The following is a 25,895-nucleotide window of genomic DNA, read 5'->3' on the forward strand; positions in this document are numbered from 1 at the left end:
GATATCACGATTTTCCGACGCCAGGACGTGATATCTTTCAAAATCGATAAAAAGCGAAATTACTCTGAAATGGTTGAGAATCGGACCATGGTCAATATGAACTTTTTTGTTCATTTTAGGGTCAAGAATCTACTGGTGAAGTTTGTAGCACGAGTAGCAATTCACCCTGTATATATATATGTATAATATATCCTTTCTTCTTTTCTTTTATCTTATATTCACCCACTACTTTCCTCTTATTTTACATATCTGTTTATTTGTAAGTATTCTTATTTCTTATCTTCTCACTCTCCCTCATCTCTCTCTCTCTCTCTTTTCTCTCCTCTTCTCTTCTCGCTTGTCTTATCTTCTCTCATATTCAATCCTCTCTTCTTATTCACTCTCTATTTATTTATCTGAATTATTTTTTCTTACTTTCTCTCACTTTCTCTTTCTCTCCCTCTACCACTCTCTCTCTCTCTCTCAATTCTCTCCCACTCCCTCTCTCTGTCTGTCTATCTGTCTGTCTGTCTGTCTTTCTCTCTCCCTCTCTCTCTCTCTCTCTCTTTTTCTCTCTATCTCTTTCTCTTTCTCTTCTCTCTCCTCTTCTCTTCTTGCTTGTATTATCTTCTCTCATATTCACTCCTCTCTTCTTATTCACTCTATACCTCTATTTATTTATGTGAATTATTGTTTCTTACCGTCTCTCACTTTCTCTTTCTATCCCTCTACCACTCTCTCTCTCTCTCAACTCTCTCCCACTCCCTCTCTCTGTCTGTCTATCTGTCTGTCTGTCTGTCTGTCTCTCTAACTCTCTCTCTCTCTCTCTCTCTTTTTCTCTCTATCTCTTTCTCTTTCTCTTCTCTCTCCTCTTCTCTTCTTGCTTGTATTATCTTCTCTCATATTCACTCCTCTCTTCTTATTCACTCTCTATTTATTTATCTGAATTATTTTTTCTTACTTTCTCTCTCTCTCTCTCTCTCTCTCTCTCTCTCTCTCTCTCTCTCTGTGTGTGTGTGTGTGTGTGTGTGTGTTAGGAAAAGACCGAGATGTTAATTTATTGCAGTATTTTTTCATAGCCTAGAGCAAATAATGCGTTTAAAAGTTCACATGTTACACTTAAAAAAATAGTGGAGAAATTCATAAAAAAATCGTGTCAAAGTCGAATTTAGTAAGCTATCTCAAATGTAATATATTTTATTATAGTAAAATTAAATTTGTACGATGAACCAATAAACTGTAAAGTCATGGCGTTATCTCAACTGACATTGTGTTTCGTTTAATTCAAATAAGTGGATTGTATGTCGGTATAATTCAATAAGTAATATGAATCGACCAAATATGTTGAAATTTCCATTTTGGAATGACTAAAAATTAGTTAAAACAGTAAAATTATATCAGATTTACTAATTGTCTGTAAAAGTTCCAGTCAGTATAATTTTTCATTATACATATTAAAAACTGTACTGCCTTGACTTTCAAAAATTTTTTTACATACTCATAGAAAGAAACTGAGCGTCCGATATAGAATTGTCGTTTTTTTTTTTTTTTAATGATGTTATGCGTATTCGTTTTGGGGGGAAGATATCGTGAAAAAAGGCCAGAGGTGACGGCGGGAATTGAACCCACGATCGCGGGGTCTACGAGCCGACAGTCTCTCACGCTAACCACTCGGCTACCGCTGCCCCTCCGCTTCTAGGGTTCGAATCCTGGAAGCTCAGGAATTTTTATTGATGTTAACAAAAAACGTGTTAGTATCCAACAGGAAGTGGGACGTTAAGCTCTCCCCTTTGATAGTTTGATTGGACTTAGTTTACTTAAACTTCGAAATTTGAATTATATCTCTATTTGCCTGCTGCGTGGGTTTTTTAAAATCCTAATTTAATTTGATTTTATAACATTTAAATTTAGCCTTGACACTAACAATTGCAGTAAGTGGTTGTATAACCGAATGGGGTGAGTATATTTGAGTGTTAACTTAAAAAATTGAAAGAAAAATATATTAGATTATTAATCATGAGATCGACCTGCTGTTGAACAACTTGGAAAAAAGACACTCATCGAATTTTTGTAATTATATGTTATCGATTCTTTTTCTATATGATATTACATGTTCTAAAATAAATAGGCCCTGATGATGACGAAATAATCGTCAAAAGTTCGGCAAAAACTTAAAGAATTGTCGTTCTGTTGTGACCTCATCGAAGATGCTTTTTTCCAAGATATTAGATTATATTAATTTTTTTCTATTAAATTTATTTTATGTCCGCATTATTTTTTATAAGTGATCTAAATTGCGGTTTTATTAATCAATTCTAAATGTTAATGTCTGTTGAAAAGTCAAAAATAAAAGACTGATAAATCGTGAAAACTTGAATAAATAAAACTACACTTTGTTCATTTCAAATTATAATTTTTCTCCGAAACCTCTACAACCCTCTTTTGCTAAAGAAGATTACCACGATTTTTAGACAGTTTTTACCAATTCGTCCCATGAGAGGATTTCTTTTACAAACGACGAAGAAATTATTCAAAAGAAAATGTAAAATTTAAACGTCTTTTTTCTTTCCCTTTTCTCACCACTCCAAAGAGGGAGAAATGCATATTTAAGACACTTTATAAGAGGCAGACCTTGTTATCGCTACTCCTTTGAAAGGGTTGGGACGAGTGCCAAACTGATTGTCATCTTTATTGAGATCCAGCTTCCTTTGTAAGCAGTGTTCTCCTTCATCTTCCTCGCTTTTCCTTACAACCTGTCCGAATGTTTGACAACCTATTTTCTGATGCGATTCACACCAATTTAACCATCTTCCATTATTTACCCACCTTACAATTACAAACATAAATGTTTCTCGCTTTAGGTGAACAGAATACATTTCAAAAATGAATCTTTCTACACAACAATTAAAAATTCATTGACAGTATTCAATTGTTAAAATTGATCTTACAAAATAAAATAATTATAATAATGGATCGGGGTTTTAGTCAAGGTTGGGGGTGTTTTCTAATCCAAAGACTCTCCCAAGCTTTCGACTTTAAAGTCATCCTCAGGGCCTGACTTACAAAAACAATGAAAAGATACAATTCAGACACTGATAATAAAATAATAAATTATTTTTTATATATTTTTGCTTTAATATTATGAATGATCAAATTATTACATAAAATTATCTTTTTCTCTGTGTCGTAAATCGACCATTTTATTACTCATAAAAGTTGTAGCGTTATGGTAGAACATAAAGCCAATAAAAGGACAACATTTTGCCTTTTTTTAACAAAAACAATAAAGAACACATCTAAAAATAATCAACCAATTTTTTAATAGATAAAAATAACCTGTAAATAAAGAATGCATACTTTTTTTAAATAGGAAACTTGTTATCTTTATAATTATTATTAGGCTAAAAGTTGTTACGGCTCTACAGGGAAGGTTGTCCTTGGTTTTCCACATCGTACATCTACATTCCAGAGGTCATCTCATTCATTTTTGGAACTATTTTAAAATATTAATACAAATAAAATTAAATTGCACGAATATTTCATTTTGTAGTTAAGTAGTAATTTATTGTTAATTCCTTTATGGTTGTTTCCTATTTCTAACATTTCTTGTTAAAATTCCAGAATACAATGTGTTAATCTCTCTCGTTTTATCATTTTGTAAATTACACGAGTTAACTGCGTTGCTAATAAAGGTAAACAATTGTTCTTTTTCCAATCGTCTGGTCAGGTTTCTTCCATTGTCAAGGATTACTGGTTTATTAAATTTAAAATTTTGAAGTGTTGATTTAGCATGTTGAGAATGGCCTATACCAATTCTCTACAGTCTAATGTTGTGCTGTACGCTCTTTGACCTTTGCGAAGTCTTTCCAATGTGTATACTTTATCACAATTTTTATAATAACTTCACTAATTTCGTGGTCCACTTGACCAATTAATACATTACAATTAATTAAGGTTTTTAGTTGAGATGAAAAAAAGTCAATGGCACTAGAGAGATTCGAACCCACGACCTTCGGCTAGATACGCCGCTGCTCTAACACCTGCGCTATACTGACCTCGATCCACTCGGACATCAAATGGCAAAAGGAGGGAAGCTCATAAGGTGGGGTTGAGATGGGGAGTTGATGTCCGAGTGGATCGAGGTCACGATAGCTCAGGTGGTAGAGCAGCGGCGTATCTAACCGAAGGTCGTGGGTTCGAATCCCTCTCGTGCCATTAANTCCCAATCTATCTCTCTCGCTCTCTCTTTTTTCTTTCTCTCTCACAATCACTCATTCTTTTTCATTTTATTGCTATCTATATGCATTTTTGAAGCACATTATTATTCACGCATTTTTTTTCTAACTTAATTACATATCTCGATTTCCGATATTTTGTTATCCCTCTCCTCTCTTCTTTTCTCTTACCTTATATTCAATACTTTCGTCTTATTTGACATATCTGCATTATTTTTTCTTACCTTCTCTCTTTCTCTTTCTCTCCCTCTTCCTCCCTTTATCTATCTATCTGTCTATCTAGCTATCTAACCTATTTCTCTAATTTTCTCCTTTTCCTCTCCTGTTACATACTTTATATATCTATTTATTTATATGAATTTCCAATTTTTATCTTCTATCTCTCTCACACTTTCACCTCTCTCTCTCTCTTTCTACATCACCCGCACATAACACACATAATTATGAACGTGTACAAATGTTTTTCCCTTTTCTGTGTAATTCTGTTTCTGTTTTTATAACTTCTTGCAAGTCTCAAGTCTAAATGAATCCACCAAAGATGCGGTTTTTGTCTCTTTTCATTAACCAATAATCCATTCAGTTTTGTAAGAAAAATAACTTTTACTTTCTCAACGTTTTCATCGCGAAAGGGAATCTAATATACTAATAGTGTCCTGATAATAAATGTACCTAGAAACATTTACTTTTGATTTTCCTTTAAACCAGATGGGATCTCTTTTAACTGTCTGATTGTATTAAGCAAAAGGAGTATGCAGGAAATGCATTCTCTAACACAATTTTCAAACGTTCTTGATTTTCGTTTTATCACTTTTATCATTGTTCTTCAGGTGACTATAAATCGTTAACGTCATATAGTTATGTCGGTTTTTTATGGTTACTAAATCAATCAAATTAGCCGAGATTGATTTTATTGTTAATCTTTTAAACAAAACTGTCCATTTGGCAATAGAGCCTGGTGTATATTTTAATTAAATGTCCTACGATAAAAGAGCTATTGCGATGACAGGGCCAATTCGAGCTTCTGACAAGCCAATTTACACCGGCTTTTCATTTAGCGTTATAGCTTAAAAACCGTCAACCGCGAGCATTTTACATATTTTCACCGGACGGCAAATTAAATTAAGCCGATCATAGTTGAGAGGGAAAAGCCTTTCAAACTAATTCCCCGTGAAATAAACGATTTTAATCTTTTATCCACATTTTGAAGAATCGGTTTCGCCCTAACGGTCCAAGTCAACCCTAAATTTTTGGTTCAATAGATTCTCAATACCATAATTCCGCCAACTAACAGCTCGTTTTAAAACGTGATCTTCTGACAAGAAACCTAATGCATATTAGCGAAAATTTAAGAAGAGGGTACGAGCTGTAATTTTTGTGAAACTTTTTTTTTGAAACTGTGTAAATTTATTAGACTCCTTTCCAAGCGTTCTTGCCTTTCTGTCTTTTCAGAAAAACATTTTCTTTATCAAGCCAACGTTTCGAACTTTATTGAGATCATCATCAGGGCCTGGGATTTACAAACACTGTTTCAATTTAACAAATACATGTAGGATGTGGAAAAAAGTAAATTTATACAATGCAAAAAAAATATTTTTTATATTCAATCAAAGTATTGAAGTACATACGCAGAAAACAAACACCTTGAGTGAGTAGAAATACTTTGATTGAATATAAAAAATATATTTTTTTGCATTGTATAAATTCACTTTTTTCCACATCTTACATGTTTTTGTTAAATTTAAACAATGCTTGTAAATCCCAGGCCCTGAAGATGATCTCAATAAAGATCGAAACGTTGGCACGATAAAGAAAATGATTTTCTGAAACCTACGTCACACCAGAACGCATCTCACGATTTCTGAATAATTATACTTCTAAAAAAAATCTCTCTGCGTAATTAGAGCTACCCGTTGAAATACTACACATTGGCTGAGCAAACTGGAAATAGACTTAAAATATTTTTGAACAAAAAACGAAGCTTATAACGTTTTTTCCTTGAATACGTAAAAATAAATAAAATTGTATTTTTACAAAATTTAAAAATATTTTTTCCTAAAAATGTTCAGTCCTGTGGGAATTCAGCGCGCTTTAAACTACACATGATATCATAAATTAAGTCTCTAAATAATTAGAATTGGAGACATAAAATAAACCGTTTGAGGAGTTGTTGGTTTTTCCTATTTCTGTCACTTGTAATGATAAATCTAAAACTTTTTGATAAAAGAAAGGAAATTAGTCATTTTCACGGATGTGATTTTGTTGAATCTAAATGAAATCCAGAGGTGTAAACATTTTTAAGTTGAAAAATAGAACGGTGTGAAAAAATTGCCCCCATGCGAATCCAGCCCAAAAATGTATATTGGATTAGGAATGATTTATATGAGCTCAAATCTACGAATGTATTTACATACATTTACAGATTTACACACACATGTACAGAATTGAGTATATTACCTCGCAGTGTACCGGCAATTCCAGCTTTTGTAATTTACAAAAAATTACCGGCAATCCTCGAGAATCACCAACTTTGTGTGATGGCATGTCTTATCCGTCCATCCACGAGGATGAGGTCCAGGTACTGTCAACAGCTAGCTACAAACTATTATACACAAACAAAAACTATTATACACGATTAAAAAAGCTGTTTTCTTCAAAAATCGGAACTGATGACTATCTGCCCTGCACAAATACAATTCTCATACCGTGGTGGCATTCCTACGCACTATCTATATGGAGCCAAGGAATTGCAAAAACTAGGCAGGATTTGGCGCGGTATTTGGCCCAATTGTAAGTGTCCGTATGGCCATTTCTAAATCGGGTTAGGAAAAAGGTTGTACGCATCCTGAAATCCTATCCTAACTAACTTCTATCATAACCACTACGGGGTCAATTCCGCAATTTTGTGCTTTAACTCCTATCCAAACCCTATCCAAGCAACTTTCAACATACAAAACACCTTGAGCTTATCGAGGACTGGTCCAAAAAGTGGAGGATAAGATTGAATGAAGAAAAAAAAGTATACCGACTTCCATTAAGGTCAAATGGTGAGGACTTTACCTCGACAGCAGACTGACATAGAAGAATGTCATAACTAACCTAACGTTACACAAGGCTTCCCTGCCACATTTTTGGAAATAATGGGAACTGAGGGGGTCGTTGCCCGGTTTAGGCGTTGACTCTGCCAGGAAAAGGTCACGGGTTCGAATCCAGCGGTTACAAACCCAACGTACTTACAAATGGGCTTTTTTTCAAAAACACCGGCAACCTGAGGGTATATGACCTCTGCTGTTGCGAACCCTCGTAAAAAAAGGGAACGATGCTGTTCAAGCCATCTGACATCCAACGCATCCAATCCTTCCAACCACAGTCCTCAGACAAATCGTCAAACTATCCAGTAATAATTTGAATATTGATAATATTAATAATGAATTAATGGGAAGAGAGAGGTTGTTTTAACTAGCACAATTTGGATATGTTGGGTTTAATTTTTGATAGTTGGAGAAGGTTGTTGGGTTCAGCATCTAGACGACTTCGGTATTTAGTATTGGTGGCAATATATAGTAATTTGTGACAAATGGAAGAAAAACCTGTTTGCTTTTTGTACTCGCGGATGAAATTATTTATTTTCCCGGCAGAGCCAAAACTGGTGGTAAGTATCGGATTCCAAAGTAGGTTCAGTCTGAAGTACGTGCGTCCAGACCCATTTTGACTCGTTTTCCTGACCTGGCTCCATATGGCGTCCGTCCGTACGGCTTTCTTGGCAATCCTTCAATAACTTTAAATAAATTGTTGTGAATGAGCAAATATTTGCTTTTCTGTGTAGAAAAATAATGTCTAATGGTAAAAGGTATGTGTAAGTGCTTAAATTAAAATTCAACATTGTGATAATTTTTTTATTTAGCGTTTAAATAATATAATTTTTTATATTTATACTATAAAAATATCATATAGGCAATTAAAAATAATATAAACAACTTAACAGATTAAATTAATGATTATGCATAGGTCTTTCTTAAAAAAACTTATATTACAAAATAACTAATAAAAAATAATACAAAGTAAACAAAAAATCAACAAAATAATAAATACAACATAGTAAAATAAATAATATATTAAAATATGTGTAATAAAAAAAACAATTCATTAAAATTAGATTACAATTAATAAAAATAATGACATTACGAAAAATTTATATAATGTAAAATAATAAACTAAAAGTATAAAGTTAATCGAATAAATATATTATATGCACATACAGCACTACGTATACATGGCTTAAATAAATGTTAAAATTTGGAATGTCAAAAAAATATTAAATACTTTTCAACGTATAAAATTTATTAACTGGGAAAAATATATAAATTTTTGTAGTTACTAACTTTGAAATAGATTTAGTCTTATGAGCATCATCTTGCCCTTCCTTCTCATCTTTGTTTAACTTTTTTTTACGTAAACTATTGGTTGAGATAAAAAAAGTCAGTGTCACGAGCGGGATTCGAACCCACGATCTTCGGCTAAATATGCCGCTGCTCTACCACTTGAGCTATCGTGACTTCGATCCACTAGGACGCCAACTTCCCATCTCAACTCCACCTTTTGAATTTTCCCTCCTTTTTGCCATTTTTTCAAATATCCTGTAAACACGATTCGATTCTCGGCGACAAATGAAATGGCCACGGAGAGCTTTAGTGAAGATATACTTCATTTTACTGATTAAATCCATTATAGTTCGTGGTCCGATTGACCGAATAACTTTTTTTCCATTAATTAAAGGAATTAATGGAAGTTAGTGTCCGAGTGGATGGAGGTCACGATAGCTCAAGTGGTAGAGCAGCGGCGTATTTAGCCGAAGGTCGTGGGTTCGAATCCCGCTCGTGACACTGACTTTGTTATCTCAACCAATACTTTACGAAAAATTAATTAATGGAAAAAAAGTTATTCAGTCAATCGGACCACGAACTCTAATGTATTTTTTTACTTTTGGTACTTGAATGGTTTACTAATTTTTCAACTCGACCATATTTTGCATAAAAAGAATAATTTAATCAAAATAAGCAGAAAAATTACTGTTCTGTATTTGTTTGGGAAATGATGAATGTTATGTCTCCATAATCATGTTTTATTGATTCAAAAAAGTTTAGATATGGCAGAAGGACCAATTTTAAAGGATCTTTGTTTAAATCTTCAAACCGTCTTGAAATAAAAACGACTAAAAATGCAAATGGAGTTTTACTTTATCCACAATTTGACACGATCAAAGTTTCTTTGTCAGTTATTTACATATTTTTAGAGTTGTCTGAAGGAAATGGCGAGTAGAAGGGCGGGGAAGTCATTGATAGCGTACCGCCCTCCATGGTAAAAAATCTTCTTCGTAACACGATTATTAAAGTTCCCCCTTCCGCGTCACTATTGACGAGGACAACCGGCTTTTTAGAAGTGATAATAAAGAAAAAAGCAAAGTTTCTTTCCCCATCCCCAAGCAAGTTGTACAGAGTTGATAGGCCCTTGTCTCGCTTTTATGAGAATTCCACCTGAAAAGAATCTGCTTTTTGCCCCGGTGTGGTACCGTTACCCAAGGCAAGCTGAGATCCAAGTAGCCTCAGACTTGGCGTAAGGACTTTTGAGATGAGACAGATCCTCATGACACGCTTATGTCTAAATAGAATATCCAAAAAGATTAATAACAACAAAAAAGTTAAGAAAAAGTACTCGTCGAAATGATATGGTTTCTAAGGATATTTTGATATTTATAAATGGAAACACTATAAGAAAATTAATCTGGGAATATAAACTGATTTCTAATTATTCAACATTGAACAGATAAGCAAATCTTACCAATTCCTATTTACAAACTAACTAATTCACCAAATTAACTATACCGTTTGTGTTTTTATTTTAAAAAACATGGCCTTTTATTTGAAGGTGCATTTGTTTTCGTAAAACCAGTTCGTAGAAATATATGGTTCAAAAGGTAATTTTTCTGAGGGTCTACTGGTGCTATTATTTGTGTGCTATTATATTTTAATAAGTTGGCTCGTTAATCCTCCTAGAGATAATTTTTTTTTAAATGTAAAATACTCTTTTATCACACATTTTGATGGTTCTTTCCATGCAAAAAATAATTAGTTATGACAGAAACCAGAAATATATGAAAAAATTATCGATATTTTTAAGAAAAATTTTTCTTCGGGACTCTCTTTAAATAACAAACAACAAAATCAACAAACGTCAATATTCCCGAATGAATTTATGAAATTTTAATGATGCATTTATCTTTACTCATTATGAATGTATTTTCAATTCTAAAAAATATGATACCAGAAACTCGAAAATTCATTGCTTTGTTATAGTGATATTGATGTTTTCCTTCAGAATTCGATTGTTTTTGTCATATATAAAAAATTAAACAAAAAAATTAAAAATTCTTTGCTTTTTTTCTGTAAACATTGGTTTTACTTTAAAATTCGATAATTTTGAAAGAAGAAATTTTTTCACACCTTTCGAAAGTCTTCCATTCTAAAAAAAAATATAATACTCGAACCTCAATAATTGATCAATTTTTTTCTAGACATTGACGTGTTCCTTTAAAACGATAATTTTGAAAGATGAAATTTTTTCACACCTTCCATTCTAAAACAAATTATGCCCCAACTTCAATAATTCATCGATTTTTTTTTTTTGAGACATTGACGTATTCCTATAAAACGATAATTTTAAAAGATGAAATTTTTTCCCACCTTTGGAATGGTCTTCCATTCTAAAAAAAATTATGCCCGAACTTCAATCATTCATCGGTTTTTTTTTTTAGACGTTTTCCTTTAAAACTCGATAATTTTGAAAGATGAAATTTTTTCACACCTTTAGAAAGGCCTTCCGTTCTAAAAAAAAATTATGCCCGAACTTCAATAATTCATCGAATTTTTCTTTTTTGAGGCATTGACGTTTTCTTTTAAAACTCGATAATTTTGGAAGCTGAAATTTTTTCACACCTTTCGAAAGTCCTTCCATTCTAAAAAATATGATACTTGAACTTCATAATTTATCTTTTTTTCTGGAGACAACGTTTTCCTTTAAAACTCGACAATTTTGAAAGATGAAATTTTTTCACACCTTCGGAAAAGCCTTCCATTCTAAGACAAATTATGCCCAAACTTCAATAATTCTTCGATTTTTTCTTTTTGGAGACTGACGTTTTCCTTTAAAACTCGGTAATTTTGGAAGTTGAAATTTTTGCACCTTTCGAAAGTTCTTCCATTCTAAAAAAAATATGATACGCGAACCTCAATAATTTATCTTTTTTTCTGGAGACAACGTTTTCCTTTAAAACTCAATAATTTTGGAAGATTACACTTTTTCACCTTTCGAAAGTCCTTCCATTCGAAAAAACTGATTCTGGAACCTCAATAATTTATCAATTTTTTTCTGGGGACATTGACGTTTTCCTTCAAAACTCTGTAATTTTATACTATGCAATTTTTTCACACCATTCGAAAGTACTTTCATTCTGAAAAAATAATGCCCGAACCTCAATAATTCATCAATTTTTTTTGGAGACGTTGATGTTTTCCTTTAAAACTCAATAATTTTGGAAGATGACATTTTATCACACGTTTTCAAAGTACATCCATTTTAAAAAAATGAAACCCGAACCACAATAACATCGATTTATGGAATTTGGAATTTTATCAAATGTGATTTGTTCGTATCTAAAAAATCGCAAATTAATTTAATCAAATATGGTAAAGCCGGGGAAACGGACTTGGGGCACAAATTGCTCAAAACGTTTAATGAAGAGATGAAACTGAAGAACGACTTCACATACACAACAATAAACATTGTTTTTCTTCAACTATTTTTTTTTAATTAGCGACAAATGAGCCCACAACGTTACATCGTTAAAAAGAAATAAAGTCTTAATCCTATGTTGACATGTTCATTGGTCCTGCGGTAAAACTTGTTGCGCTTAGCCACCGCCGAGCAACCGCTCCCGCCATTATCTTCCCATAAATTTTATCGACTCTCATAAATGAAAAATTTTTCGAAAAGAAAATTACTTTGGAACAGAAAATAATAAACAAATCATATTACTACTACGTATCTCAGATAGAGCGAAATAAAGTATATTTTTTGTTCAAACAAACTAATATTTTGAAAAGACTTACTTTATAATAAAAATTTTTTGCCGAAGCACAACTGTTTTAAGGATGTTACAATACAGTATGATTTGAATTGAAATTTTGAGTCAATGGAAGAAAATGCGAATTCATTATTAACAATGCTTTGTAAACAATAAAAATGATTTCAAACAATATTGAATATATAAATAAATTTTACTGAAAATCTAATTGATAATATCGCATCTAAATGTCAATTGTGTTAATTATTTGATAATTAAGCTAATTAATGCTATTTTATCTGTAAAATCTCCAGTTCAGCCACCAGTCTGTAATAGATTTTTGTCAAATTTTAATTTTTTTATCGTAGAACTAAGGATATAAACCCTTTATGATTTATGTTTTGTACCAATACCGTCATACACGAATTGATTGGATTTTACAAAGGGTTTTTAAAGTAGAATGACAGAACCATTTAGTGAAAATCAAAGAAGGTCGAAATATATTCAAAAAGTAATTATTAATTTACGTATCAATTATAAAATCGAGGAAATTCACCGACGGTAATTTCAAGAAAAAATAGACATTTTATTAATCGCATTTTTTTTTTTTTTTTTTTTTTTTGTAATGGAAGAAAATTAATTTCACTGTAGCAAAGAGTATTTGAGAGGTGACTTTATCACTTTATAACCTTTGTATCTAAATTGAAATGACATCATAAACGTTTCTATTTTATTAAACTAAAATAGACAGAGTAGTTTAAATATTTAAATTTAAATATTTTTTTAAACAATTTTAATTATTTCAATTAATTAATATTTATGAAAGGTATGGTCGAGATAAAAAAGTCAGTGTCACGAGCGGGATTCGAACCCACGACCTTCGGCTAAATACGCCGCTGCTCTACCACTTGAACCATCGTGACCTCGATCCACTCGGATACTAACTTCCCATCTCAACCCCACCTTTTGAATTTTCCCTCCGAGATCCCGCTCGTGACACTGACTTTTTTATCTCTCCAAAAAGCCTTAATTCATTGAAAAATATTAATTGGTCAAGCGGACCACGACAACTAGTGAATTTACTGTATAATGTTATTTGTGTGTCTTATTTTATGTTTGCTTTATTTACATATTAAGATGTACTAAGCCAACTTCCTGTTTAAGCCTTAATTTGTTATGACAGAAGAAATATAAATAAATTGAAAAAATCTCTTGAGCTGTCGTGGCTTCGATCCACTCGGACACTAACTTCCATTAATTCCTTTGGTTAAGGTCAAGCGGTTCTACGCTTGATTGTTGGTTAATTTAGATTAATATGGACTTAAATAGACTTTCATTAGCCGAAACTCTTGAATTGATTATTTAAATTATCAACGAATATCATGATTGCGACGTAAGAACATGTTAGACTATATTTGTTTTTTTTATTCCTTACTTTTTCCCTTTTTGGAATAAATTGTCAAAAGGTAACAAGCTTTCCGGACTTTTCCACTTGTTTTTTGCACGAAGTGGATACAAGGGAAAAATGTCCAACATCCGCTCATGAAAACGGCCATAACCGTTTTGTTCCAAGGGCGCATGTGATACGTGCACACAATTCTCTAACCAGGCAGGAATGATCGCATTGCTGGAAATTGCTCTCTACAATACCGTCGCCTCGGAAAAGGGATATTTTCAATTAAGGAGACCGGAGGGGCAAAAGCCTCGGGGGCTTTTCATGAAGGCAGATTATGAAGACTCCCTAACCCGCCCTCCGCTGTAGATCTCTTGTATGATGAAGATTACCCAGAGCGGCACCTGAATTTATAAGGGAAAACTTGCAAAACAGAGCTGGGATGATTGAGGGATAAAACCTGGACTAAAATCTTTCAACCTAAAACAATTCCTCATACTTTCAAAAATAATGAAATTTTTCTAATTACTTTTTTTAACTCATGAAAAATAATTCATTTCTAACTCCTTTCCTTCTTTTTATACTAGAATATAAATATATTTCAAAGCAGTATCCACATTTTTTTATGTAATCGGTTAAAATTTACTATCATTATCAGAAAATATAGTTATTTATAGAAGCAGCAAATACAATGAAAGAAAACAAAGACAATTTCGAAAAAAATAAAAATAGAAATTCTTTTCATTCTATCTAAAATAGTTAAATCTGTCTGAAAAAGGAAAATCTCATAAAAATCTATATTTAAAAAAGTGCCTCCTTTTTATTCTTATTTTAAAAGTGCGTACCCTTTGTATCAGATAAATGAATCCATTAAAAATTCCAGATTTAGATTAAAATCCGTTTTTTTTTTACTGGCTGGTCCAGTTTGACACGGAAAGAAATATTTTCTAAATTAACACCTTGCTAAATCAAAAATATTTTGTATTTATTGTTATTATTCATGTATTTATTCTATGAGAGGGACGTTTTAGAGGATTTTTAGCAGTGGATCCTCAGGTGTATTTTAAGTACTCTACCATCAAATTTAGTTTAGGTTATTGGGTGAATGAGCAAGTGTAATGATGTAATATCCAATTAATTAAGTTATTATTATTATTGATTATGTAATTTTGATATTGATGTTATGTTCATAGACGGAATTCCATTCCTCCCAGTATCTGAAGGGGTGTTAAATCGCGGAGTTTTAATTTCCTTATTATTTTCTCTATCCTTGTCCGACATAGCTTAAATTTTTACTCACTCTATTGGATTACCATTGTGTAAGAGTTATGATTTACATTTATTGATTTATGCTGACGACTGTATCACATTCTTGAATGAAACTCAAAAAAATTTACACAATAAACACTTTGGAGATAAATTTTTAACTATTAATACCAACAAATCAGTGGCTATGTTATTCACCGGATCTGGGGTCTCTTTTGAAGAAAAACAAATACGAAATTGATTATATAGCTTTTCTAAAAAGTTTGAAACAAACGTGGGTGGTCTATTTTGATCTTCAGCTCAATTCTCACAAAACAGTAAATTTTTCTTTGGAAAAAGTCCTTCAGTGACCCACTCAGCCAAGGGGTTTTTAAAAAATTTTAAACTATATATCTCGGAGATTTTGGCACCTAAAAAACACAAAATGGAAAGAGGACAAAATGTTTTATAAATAAATTTTACATCTCGCAAGGAACACTCCCGACCCGTGAGTCAGATTAGAATGTGGAAGAGTCCATTCATAATTTGAATTGTTTAAATGCTTGGTTGGTGGCAGAGAATTTCGAGAATGCCAGACCATCACTTGACCAAGCAATGTTACCTAAATTTATTTGAATTAATAGATAATAATAAAATCTCTTTCAGGGTGGAAGATCCCAGAAATTATCTCTCGATTATTGGACATGAACTTGTATTGCGGGTCTAATAGTTGAAATTAGTTCAGAAAAATTATGAAATCTTGATTCATCGTCTGTCTTGAACTGTCAGCATAACCCCTAATATCATTCGGTAATATTAATATGAACCCATTAGATTTCGTGGTACGGTTGACCAAATTACTTTTTTCAAATAATTAATCTTTATGTGAGGTATTGTATGAGATAAGATTAATTAATTGAAAGAGGTTATTTGGTCAATCGGACCACAAAATCTAATAGATTTATTAAGAAAAAATGAAGTGTATCTTCACTAAAGCTCTCAGTGGCCATTTCATTTGTCGCCGAGAAGCAAATAGATTACACGACATTTGAAAAATGGCAAAAAGGAGAGAAAATTCAAAAGGTGGGGTTGAGATGGGAAGTTAGTGTCCGAGTGGATCGAACTCACGATAGCTCAAGTGGTAGAGCAGCGGCGTATCTAGCCGAAGGTCGTGGGTTAGAATCCCGTCCGTGACACTGACTTTTTTATCTCAACCAATATTTTACATAAAGATTAATTAATATGAACATTAAAAAATTAAGAATCATTGCTTTGTTTAGCTAACAAAAATATTTGCAGTATTTCTTTTAATAGAAAGAAATTTTACTTAAATTTGGATAAAATGTGCTTTATGTACCTCTCACGTTCCTAATGATTTAATACACTTTTTAATTAACTGCTCTGTCATGACTTCTTTTAGCTCAAAATATTTCTTGTATTCAGACTAAGAGAACGTAATACTATTACAAAACTTAAATTCTGCTCATTTAAAAAACAAAATAAATGTGTTTATGTTCTGTATAGAAAGTTTCAGATTAAAGAGTCTCCTCACAAGTTAAATGGTATTTGTTTTATTATCATTTATTGTTATCTTTATCTTGGGTTTTATTATATACATATTAACATTTAATGTAATTTCAATATAATGTCACTGTATAATCTTTCAAAATAAGTAAGGGTTTTAGTTGAGATAAAAAAGTCAGTGCCACAAGCGGGATTCGAACCCACTATCTTCAGCTAGATACGCCGCTGCTTTACCACTTGAGCTATCGTGACCTCGATCCATTATCCAGAAGAAAAAAAACATACTATGAAACTAAAACCTTGTATACATTTTTCTATATTTAACGCACATAAAAACTTAGTTATGTTAAAAAATATTTATGACCCTGTATTTTTTTAAGCATAATAATAGTAGCACTAGTTAAAACAATTAATTAAGGTTTTTTATTTGAGATAAAAAAGTCAATGGCACGAGCGGGATTCGAACCCACGATCTTCGGCTAGATACGCCGCTGCTCTACCACTTCAGCTATCGTGACCTCGATCCACTCGGACCACTTCCCATCTCAACCCCACCTTTTGAGTTTTCAGAGATCGAGGTCACGATAGCTGAAGAGGTAGAGCAGCGGCGTATGTAGCCGAAGATCGTGGGTTCGAATCCCGCTCGTGCCATTGACTTTTTATCTCAACTAAAAAACCTTAATTAATTATAATATATTAATTAGTCAAGCGGACCACGAAATTAGTGAATTTAACTAGTTAAAACATTGATTAAGTTACTCTAAGAGGAACACGTAGAATCGATTTAACCAAAAAGATGAGACATAAATATGTTTTTCGTTTAGTTTATTGAAAATAAAAGTAAAGTCTTTTTTAGCCTTAGTATCCACTTTTGACTGTATCAAAGCAATGGTTCGGAGTTCACACTTGGCTAAAACTTACAGGAGAAATCTAGAACGAACTTTGTTCATAAACATTTTCTCCATTGAGAACACTTGTAGAAACATCTCTCAAATAAGATGTTTCGCTTTAAATGCGTTTTGTATGTTTTTCTTCAATTTTACGTCTCTCTTTAACAAATTTTAATTTAATGAAGGGGGGTTAATTATAAACTGCTCTATTTTCCGACAATTCGATCAATATAATACTTTTAAATTTTCCGATCAATTGCCAATATAAATTAACTATTATCAGCTTGTGTGAGTGAGATGTCAAAGTACATTAACGAATAAATAGGGGTAAATGTTGGATTTTTATTCGCATCAATATAAAATCAATATAAACCAATGTCAATTTATTGCAAATTGAATAGCTAACATTATTCTGTGATACCTAAACGTCAAAATTTATTTTTTAATTTGATTTTAATTCACTAGTTTTCGTGGTCCGCTTGACCAATTAATATCTTTCAATTAATTAAGGTTTTTAGTTGAGATAAAAATGTCAGTGTCACGAGCAGGATTCGAACCCACGATCTTCGGCTAGATACGCCGCTGCTCTACCACTTGAGCTATCGTGACCCCGATCCACTCGGACTCTAACTTTTCATCTCAACCCCACCTTTTGAATTTTCTCTCCTTTTTGCCATTTTTCAAATGTAAGAGCTTTAGTGAAGGTATACTTCATTTAAACTTATTAAATTCACTAATTTCGTGGTCCACTTGACCAATTAATATATTTCAATTAATTAAGGTTTTTAGTTGAGATAAAAAGTCATTGACGCATGGGGGGTATGCTTTTTGTAACAAGATGACCCTCTCCGTTTATTTCCAAAACGATTAACATTAGAGAAAATGGTCTTTTACAAACCCCAGGTTAATTTTGGCTAGAAATCGCCTGGTCGTAAGAGATTTAACATAACTTTCTCATCTTGCTTGAAAATGACACAAAATTTGCTATTTTAAACGAGAATTCCATACTTTCATTGTGTATTGTATAATTATATTCTAGAGCTTGATTTGTGCCAGTTTTACTGAAAGGAAAATTTGGATGGGATCGACCATTTGTGAGTTATGCCCGATGGAAGACGCATGAGGGGGTATGCTTTTAGTATCAACAAAATGGCCCTCTCCGTTTATTTCAGAAACGATTAACTTTAACAAAAAATGGTCTCGTACAAACCCGGACCAGTGCGGAATACAGGAAAACAATATAAACGGGGCGATAATACTTCCCCAAATCATCCTATAAAAGATCGATAAAAATTCTTAAATTAAAATAACGAATTGTTAAACGCCGAAAAATCCCGTGGCCAGATTTACCTCTGTTTTGAATTTATTGGTTAATTTTTGTGGGTTTGAATTTCTGATTTCCGAACAACACTCAATAGGATCAGAACCGATTAGACGTCACGGTACTAAATTAGATTTCTATTCCAGTACAGGGCTCAACGTTTAAAATGCTTTTCAATGGGAATTGTCATCGGATGGTATTAAGAAGATAAAAGGATCGGAAATGAAAATCGGAATTCCTTTGTGACGAAATTCAAGTTGAATTATTAAGCATTGTCTGAGTGGGGCTTGCACTGGGAGCCCAAGGAGAAAAATGATTGGATTTTTTTTATCAATTAAGCTCCCATTCTCATCGTTAAGTCCGTTCACGTAGTTTGCTTCGTCGCGACGAGGGTTGAGAACAATCCAGACGAGCTTTTGATCAATTATCGTAAGATCATAGCGTTATTATTTTTATTAATTCTTTCATGGAATTTTTTTTAATTAGTATAATGCGAGCCGACCGGAAATTAAGTCAAATAATTTTGAAAATAAAAGCCATCATCCGTACATAATTTCTAATGGTTAATAAATAATTTAACCAAAATTGTTTTTCTTAAATTTAAAGTGGGTTTTATAATGGGAAATAAATCTTCACGTTAGTAGACTCTCTATTTTTTTATTTAAATAATTAACAAGATCTAAATTGGAAATTATTTTGGACGTATCATCACTTGTGACTTGATGAATCTGCAAATCTAATAAAAGAAAAATTGACATAGACATAGTTTAGTTGATTAATAGTTTACATTGTAACTACATAGCAAATTAGCATGAACCGTAACATAAATAATGCTTCGACGTAAAATATATTGTAAGATTCGTATTAAAATCAAATAATTAAGGTTTTTAGTTGAGATAAAAAAGTCTGTGTCACGAGCGGGATTCGGACCCACGATCTTCGGCCAGATACGCCGCTGCTCTACCACTTGAGCTATCGTGACCTCGATCCACTCGGACACTAACTTCCCATCTCAACCCCATTTTTTGAATTTTCCCTCCTTTTTGCCATTTTTCAATCGTTCGTTTTTTTTTATTTGTTTTTTTTATGTGATTTATTTCGATGGCGTTTCCGATCAATTTTATGTGACTATCCTCGCTGTTTTAATCAGTCAGGAGGGGTTTTGCTTATATCGTCAGTGCTGTATTATGCTTCAATAATAGACCCAATCGGAACTTTCTATACTGGAAAGATTGCTGGATTAAACTGCTACAAATGTGTCGTTTATCCAGCTAAGATGATATTACGACGTTATGGTATAAGCCATACAGACCACACTAGATTAATGTGAATAAAACGATCTTGAAATAAAATAACATTTTTAAACACAAGAAAAATTCCCACAAATTATACAGTCAGCTGTATGTCTCTCCCTGCTTATAACCTTGACGATATAATACTTTGATGTTTTCCGGTAATTAGTAAGTTCTGAAGATGGTAAGAAGCCAAAACCCTCAAAACAAAACTGCAACTTACAAACTAAACATCCAATATTTATTTTAGGTTTTGCTTCAAAAACTAGCACTAATTTCAAATATGTATGTTAAGCATAATCCATATCCTGTGGTGAAACATCATAGGGTGTACAAATACATAAATATTTTGTGTTTAATAGGCTACTTTCTATATTCAGTACATCATCATTTTTTTTTTCAGGTTCGTCATCGGACAGTATGTCACATTACACGGCGATGTCATAAGCCACGTGAACATCAGCCACGTCGTAGTGGAAGATGGAGGCGAGTACACGTGCACTGCCGAGAACAGGGCAGGAAAAGTATCGCATTCTGCTAGGCTCAACGTTTATGGTAAAGATGAGTTCGAATATTACGCTACAGAATTTTACAAATATAAACTTTAATTAAGCAAATATACCTTATTTATCGAATTCAGTTCCATTACTTATTAATTTTTGAAGGCGAGATTTGAGATAAAAAATAGCAATGTCTTGGATGGGATTCGAACCCACGGTCTTCGGGGTTAGATCCTTCTTTGTCGTTTTTCCCTCCAAATGGAATCACAGACTCTAGCCAAAGTATTGGGTTCTAAAATTGTGCTGGTGAACAAGAAGAGGAAAGAAGGCCTCATATTCAGATTCAATCTAAAATTTGTTGAAACAAAATAATTTTTCTGATTCATTTAAAAAAATCCTAATAATAAATCTATAATCGGTTTTAATAGTTTTGTCTCCTCCAGAATTATATTTTCTAATTGTGCTGTCAGTGTGTGATTCTACAAAAGATAAATTACATAAATTGTCATTATTTATTGTTCTAATTCTACGATAACATCATTTCGTTCTCTCTCTCTCTCTCTCTCTCTCTCTCTCTCTCTCTCTCTCTCTCTCTCTNATATCTTCTAATTGTGCTGTCAGTGTGTGATTCTACAAAAGATAAATTACATAAATTGTCATTATTTATTGTTCTAATTCTACGATAACATCATTTCTCTCTCTCTCTCTCTCTCTCTCTCTCTCTCTCTCTCTCTCTCTTTCTCTCTTCCTCTCTCTCGCGATATATATATAGTCACTCTCCCCTCTCCCTTCCTCTTTTCTTTTCTCTTATGTTCTATTCACTACTCTCCTCCTACCTACTTTATAAATCTATTTCTTTATATGTATTATTCATACTTATCTTCTCTTCTCATCTCTCTTCTTTTTTCTCTTATATTATATTCACTACTCTCCTCTTACTCACTTTATATATCTATGTTTAGGATCCTATTTCTCTCTCTCTCTCTCTCTCTCACTCTCTCTCTCTCACCTTTTTCTTTCTCTATCGTCTGTCTTTTCTCACGCTATCGGTCTTCACTCTTTCTAACTCTATCACACTCTTTAACGTCTCCCTACCTTTCTAATTATTTATCTATGTGTATCTTTATCTGTCTCACTCTCCATTCTTTCTCTTACTACCTATTCATCTGTCTATATTTATCTGTTTATATTTATCTATATATCAGTCTGTATATAAATCTATCTGCGCTTTTTTCTATCTCCCCCTCCCCCGATCTTTCTCACTCAACCACTCTCCTTCTCCCTCTCTCTTTCTCTTTCTCTCTCTCTCTCTCTCTCTCTCTCTCTCTCTCTCTCTCTCTCTCTTGCTCTTTTCTTTCTTTCTTGTTCTCTTTTCTTTCTTTCTTTCTTTTTCTCTTTATTTTTTACCTTTTGCTTTTATTTTTATTTCATCATCTAGTTATTCCACGCTTCCCAATTAACAGTATTTCTTATTTCTGAAATTTTACGCAATCAGCAAGCACAATTTTTTGTCTTTTTTTACGAGGGTTCGCAACAGCAGAAGTTATATCAACCCTCGGGGTTTTTGATCAAATGTTTTTTTGTCAGATGTTTTTGAAAAAAAAACCATTTGTAAATATGTGGGGTTCGAATGCAGGGCCGCTGGATTCGAACCCGGGACCTTTACCTTACAGTGAGGAGCGACGTGTCAACGTCTAAACCGTTGCGGTCACCGACGCCCCTTTTTAGCAAGTACAATTCAAATCCTAATGTGTCGTAATGTAAATGAAAAAAGACAAACAACTAAGAAAACCAACGTTAAAAAATGTAGCATTACATATGACTGATTTGGAACGTAAAAACCGTAAATTCTCTATTAATTAATTTAAATTTCGTCGAATTTCATCAATGATTGATTTCCTGGGATTGAATGTTACTTTATTATGAAATTCTTCCTCGTAGAGTTTAATTTATTACATACAGTTCTCGTCTGGATCAACTGAAATCTCATGTAAAAACGGCCTGTGAATAGAAATAGAGTCGTTTTCTTCTGTGACATCCCAATAAGCATCACGTTTTGTTGGTGATGCGGCAAAATTATTCCATTTGGTGGACTTGTCGTGGAGACGTGTCGCCTCACCTGCCTTATTCGAATTAGTATACGTTCCGGTCAGTAGATATCTATTCAACCAAAAATTGTTTTGGACCATTGGAGAAATAAAGTTCAAACGGATGTACATTGTTTACTCAAGTCGTTTATTATTATTCGACCGTTGAATTTTATATTTAATTTATAAGATTCGAGAAAAAAAATTAATTTCGTTAATAAATGACTAAACGTTGGCTCGTTTTTCGTGAATCAAAAACGCTATTCACAGGCTTTAATCGAGGCGTGCACATTTAATTAGGCGGCGTCGACTTCCTAGAAGGGATGAGGATCAGTTAATTAAAAAATTAATTAATACTTAGCGACTTGTTGGTAATTGCGTTCGAATTCCTGCGGTCGGATATAATTGGTTCAGTTTTCCCCTCAGCCTCCTAGAAACTCGTATATTGTTGAAAAATTTATCAACTAAAGATTTCAAAATCAAATTCATTTGAATTACTTTCATTATGTTTTAATAAAAGTTTAAAATCTTACAGATTAATATTTTTTAACCGTGTATGACCGAAAAATCAATTTTTTCGCAATTAAACATCAATTTTACATTGGTGATAACTTACTTTTGAAAAGTTAAGTACGACGATCCCTAATAAAATCAATGTTGGGCCGTTAGGTTTGGAGAAAATGATCAATTAAGAAACGTCAAATCCAGTGATCCTTGATTTGCAAGAACTTTTATTGCTTTTATTATTTTTTATAAAAATCTAACTTAAAAATTGATGGTAAGAAGTTCAAAATTAATGATTTATTATAATTTAATTCATTTATAATAAATCTTAATGTTTAAGAAAGTTTAATTTTTATTGGGGGTTTGGTATCCGAGTGGATCGAAGTCACGATCAAGTGATCAGCGGCGTATTGAGCGAAAGGTCGCGGGTTCGAATCCCGCTCGTGACACTAGCTTTGGGCCGTTAGGTTGGGAGAAAATGATCAATAAATAAACGTCAAATCCAGAGATCCTTGATTTGCAAGAACTTTTATTGCGTTTATTATTTTTTATAAAAATCTAACTTAAAAAATGATGGTAAGAAGTTCAAAATTAAAGATTTATTATAATTTAATTTATTTATAATAAATTTTAATGTTTAAGAAAGTTTAATTCTTATGGGGGTTTGGTGTCCGAGTGGATCGAAGTCACGAGCAAGTGGTTAGATCGGCGGCGTATTGAGCCAAAGGTCGTGGGTTCGAATCCCGCTCGTGACACTAAATTTGGGCCGTTAGGTTTGGAGAAAATGATCAGTAAATAAACGAAAAATCCAGAGATCCTTGATCTGCAAGAACTTTTCATTATTTTTTATAAAAATCTAACTTAAAAATTGATGGCAAGAAGTTCAAAATTAAAGATTTGTTATAATTTAATTTGCTTTTAATAAATTTTAATATTTCAATTAATTAAGGATTTTAAGTTGAGTTAAAAAGTCAGTGTTACGAGCGGGATTCGTACCCACGGCCATCGGCTCGATACGCCGCTACTCCACCACCTGAGCTATCGTGACTTCGATCCCCTCGGGCACTAACTTCCCATCACAACCCCAACTTTTGAATTGAGAAGGGAAGTTAGTGCCCGAGGGGATCGAAATCACGATAGCTCAGGTAGTGGAGTAGCGGCGTATCAAGCCGAAGGTCTTGGGTTCGAATCCCGCTCGTGTCACTGACTTTTTATCTCAACTTAAAAACTTTAATAATTGAATGTTATTAATTGGTCAAGCGGACCACGAAAAATAGTGAATAAATTTTAATGTTTAAGAAAGTTTAATTCTTATGGGGGTTTGGTGTCCGAGTGGATCGAAGTCACGATCAAGTGATTAACGGCATATTGAGCCAAAGGTCGTGGGTTCGAATCCCGCTCGTGACACTAGCTTTTTCATTTCAACCAATACCTTACATAGAGATTAATTAATTGAAAGAATTTATTTGGTCAATCTGACCACGAAATATAATGGATAAAATAATAACTTTGGTTAATAGGACCTAGTAAAACATAATATACTGTCAAGCAAAAAATTCCACCCACTTGCAAATAACTTGATTTGTATATATTTTTATATAATAATCAAAGTTTCAATTTTTTTAACGTTTAATGATTGAGTCTTTGTCTAAAAAAGTTTAAAAAAAATGTAAATTGTTAAGGAAAGTGAAAAATAAAAAAATAAAATCGTACCGCGAAGTATAATAGATACAAGAACTTTAGAAATTCGTAAAATTTATCTTCTAAGTGATTTTGTGTATTGTTTGTTTAAGATTGAAATAACATCATCGAGTTTTCTATGTATATTATGCGTTTTATGCTAATAATGCATGTTTAAATTTCATGAGATACAGGAGGTTTTATGGAATGAACTTTTGAAAGGGTGAAGTAACATAAAAAGTAAAATAACTCGAATAGAGGAGGGACAATTTAATCCAATTTTGCATATAGGATAACCTCGTGAAGTATTTTCATGTACAGGCCACATTTTTAAATTAGAAGGATTTCACCAAGCCGCGCAGTTTGCTAAATTGGACTAGTCGTTGTTAATAAATTTCCCGTTTAATTTTTTATAGAAATATTGTGAGCATTTGGTTTGTTCATTTTCCAGTTAAAACAACAATAATTAAATTTTAGATTGGAAACGCTTTTACGATATTCACATTAATTTTGTAATCGGCAACAGTGCGACTAACAATTAAAAGTTAACGCTTAAACAAAAACGATAAAACGATATTTTTTGCCGTCAGAACCAGATAAACGGGAAGGTATGAAAATAAACACAATGTACAATCCAATAATGCGATACACATCACGGAGTCATTCAGGCCAATTCATGTGAAACAATGAGAACACATGGGGGAGACAACCAATTCATTTACAATCGAAAGCGATTAACACTCCTCGATACACTTCCAATTGTAAGAGAATTTATTTATTTTTTGCTAATCGATAAAACGTCGAACTTAGAACATTCTCAGAGCTTTTAAATGCTTAGGCGTAAGAACTATCAATAGAAGTGACGGATGTTTGATAGAAATCACACAGATCATTTTTCTTATCAAAACAACGATTAATTCAATGATAAAAGTTCTGTAATCCTTACCAATTGTTTATTTGATGATACTATTTAAAAAATAAAAAAGACACCAATGAGCACTTGGTTTTTAAAGACGTTCGATTTTATTTTCAATCCATTTCGTTCAAGGTAAAATTCATTTTGTCATCTAAAAGTATCGTTATTTTATGCCAAAAAGTCCAGTCCGCAGTACAAATCCATTAATCCTCC

At 32.7% G+C, this 25,895-nt stretch overlaps 1 protein-coding gene across 1 annotated transcript in view; it reads left to right on the plus strand.

The window, feature by feature from the left end:
* LOC106673888 (Down syndrome cell adhesion molecule-like protein Dscam2) overlaps nt 1–25,895 on the plus strand; it is a 390,426-nt gene that overhangs the window by 331,530 nt on the left and 33,001 nt on the right. Inside the window, exon 8 of the mRNA XM_024228922.1 lies at nt 20,399–20,550. Coding sequence (XP_024084690.1) covers nt 20,399–20,550 — 152 coding nt within the window. The remainder of the gene's footprint in view (nt 1–20,398; nt 20,551–25,895) is intronic.

This window comes from Cimex lectularius, unplaced genomic scaffold (assembly GCF_000648675.2).
Source record: "Cimex lectularius strain Harlan isolate CLEC.00 unplaced genomic scaffold, Clec_2.1 scaffold12, whole genome shotgun sequence".
Taxonomy (NCBI): domain Eukaryota; kingdom Metazoa; phylum Arthropoda; class Insecta; order Hemiptera; family Cimicidae; genus Cimex; species Cimex lectularius.